Genomic DNA, 2,314 nt, shown 5'->3' with positions numbered 1-2,314 from the left:
CCGAACAACGAGTAGCTCGTCGAACGTTTGGTTCGCTTGCAGCCCTAGTGGTAACAGTGCTGAAATTGATGCCTTACAAAAAAATAATCTTTTTAAAATAATTCTTCTGAATTTAATTTTATTTTATTTGATCAGTTTTTGTTTTATTTATTCCACTATTTTTTTTTAAAAGATGAACATTAAAAAAATTATATTTACTAATTATTATTTTTAAGTTTTAATCACGAAAATAATCAAAGAAAACCTTGAAATGAGCAAAACAAAATTTTTTCTTTCTAAAAATATATATTCTTTCTATTAGCAAGCAAAGGAGCCATTAAATATAATTTAAAATTGCATTTATCGAATTAGAAAAAAAAAAAGGTTTTCAAACAAACATCGCGACAAGTAAAGAGAGATGCCACCACAATTCATGACGACCAGACGTATTCATCTATATTTAATTCACGGTACCAGTCTTTAAAGTTTCAAAACCATATAGCAAAACCTTACTGGCTGTCTAAATTAAATTTATCATCAGTGCCCACTTGCTGCCGGTTTTCGAATACCCCTTTGCTACCAATAAAATACATTAAAAAAATTAAAATAATAATCATATTCTCTCTCTCTCTCTTTCTTTCTCTCTCTATGCATATGCAACTTAAAATATAAAAAAAACATATTCATACATATCAAACGTAAATCCAACATTGTTTGTTTTTTGTCAAATCACAGTAAAATTTTAAAAAATAATAACAAAAACAGTCAATATTTGATTAGATTCGGTTTTGGGATACCCAAAAATTAAAAATAAATCCTTGCGGATTAGTTAATATAATGATTTAAATATCAAATTCAATACTAATATTCGAGCAAATAATTGAATATTCAGGGGAATTGGATAAGCTATAGATAATGAAAGAATAATCGTCATCCCTACAATTATTAATCGGTGGCTGTGAACGAGCTTTAACAATAAACAATTAATCGTTTTCACAATCTTTTTTTTTATTTTTGTTGGCAACCAATCCAAATTCTAAAGTTTCCACCTTTCCCTTTTCTTTGCTGCTTCTATATATTCACAGTTTCTTATGATCTTTGCCTCGATTTCTACTATCGGACGGGTTGATCGATCTGTAGGATTGTTCAACTTGGTCGAGAAATCGGGCTACTTTGCTTTGAAGTTTAGGATTTATCCCATGAATCAAATAAATTTTTGACTTAGGGAGGTCAGATTTGAAAAAGCTACCATCTTCTAGCTCCACAGCTCAAGGTTTTAACTTCTTTTGTTTTTTCAACAAATTTCTGTTTGGAAGAACCCTAATCTTCCAATCGGTAAGCCTTCCCCTTTGTTACTTTTCATCTCTTTTAATATCGCTTCAACGTGGGCTGCTGGAGCTACCATCCCTTCTTAATTTCTGCTTTATTATCTTTCTCCTGGGTTGAATCCAGCTTCTTCAGCTTGTTTACTTCTATGGTCAGATCTTCTGGGTTTCAAGTAGCCCTTTACTAAATAATCAAATGGCACCGGAAAGCTGCAACCTAGGCAAAGACGAGGCGGAGATCCTTAACTCCTCTTCCCCTCAGCCATCAAGCACTTCTCTCTCATCAGCTTCGTCGCAAACAATACCACAACAATCTCCATCTTGTTTATTATTGGAACCCCTTGATGTTGTTCAAGTTCAAAGGTCTGAGAGGCTGGAAACTTCAGAAGCTACTGCCATCAAGGTAGCTTCCCTGCCAAAGCCAGAGGGACAATCTCAGCCTCCAGCTCAATTTGGTAACCGGTGCTCGACTTGCCGAAAAAGGATCACCCTCTCTGGTTTCCGGTGCCGGTGCGGCGACCTATTTTGCTCGCGCCATCGATATTCTGACACGCATGATTGTTCTTTTGATTACAAGGCTGCAGGGAGGGAGGAGATCTCGAAGGCCAACCCCCTCATAAGAGCTGCTAAGATCATCAAGATCTAAGGTATCTGTCTATTGACTTCGTTTTCTTGTTCTTCACTGATTTGGGCTTTTATGAATCTGTCAATAGCTAGCGGTAATAGTTTGTTCCTGCATAGTTATCTTCGAAATCCTGTACGTTCATGTGGTTTGAATGGTCTGTTAGCTCTTAGGGGCTGTTTGATTGTGCTTTGTAGATGATTTAGATAATTGCGCCATTACGAAGTCAATATTTTCTGCAAATAAGGTGTGGTTGTTTCATGTAGAAATAGCCTAAATTTTAGATATTGCTCGGCTTGGGCAGCACCCAGATGAAATCAAACTAGAACTAAGGAGGGCTTACTACTATAGAAATCTTGAGAGGATTAAACTCAAGCATCTTAAAGCT

General features: G+C 35.5%; 1 protein-coding gene across 1 annotated transcript; it reads left to right on the top strand.

The window, feature by feature from the left end:
* The first annotated feature begins 991 nt into the window (after positions 1-991).
* Positions 992-2,169, top strand: LOC110098247 (zinc finger AN1 domain-containing stress-associated protein 15-like). The gene has a single exon (XM_028691652.1). It carries the CDS (start codon positions 1,501-1,503, stop codon positions 1,948-1,950), a length of 450 nt encoding a protein of 149 aa, XP_028547485.1. The 5' UTR covers positions 992-1,500; the 3' UTR covers positions 1,951-2,169.
* The last annotated feature ends 145 nt before the right edge of the window (positions 2,170-2,314 follow it).

The sequence above is a fragment of the Dendrobium catenatum genome, unplaced genomic scaffold (assembly GCF_001605985.2).
Source record: "Dendrobium catenatum unplaced genomic scaffold, ASM160598v2 original_scaffold_38583, whole genome shotgun sequence".
Classification (NCBI taxonomy): Eukaryota; Viridiplantae; Streptophyta; class Magnoliopsida; order Asparagales; family Orchidaceae; genus Dendrobium; species Dendrobium catenatum.
This window is presented reverse-complemented; position numbering and strand designations above follow the sequence as displayed.

What these genes read in the sequence shown, in the direction of transcription:
- LOC110098247 (XM_028691652.1), top strand. Translation starts at nt 1,501, where the DNA reads ATGGCACCGGAAAGCTGCAACCTAGGCAAAGACGAGGCGGAGATCCTT.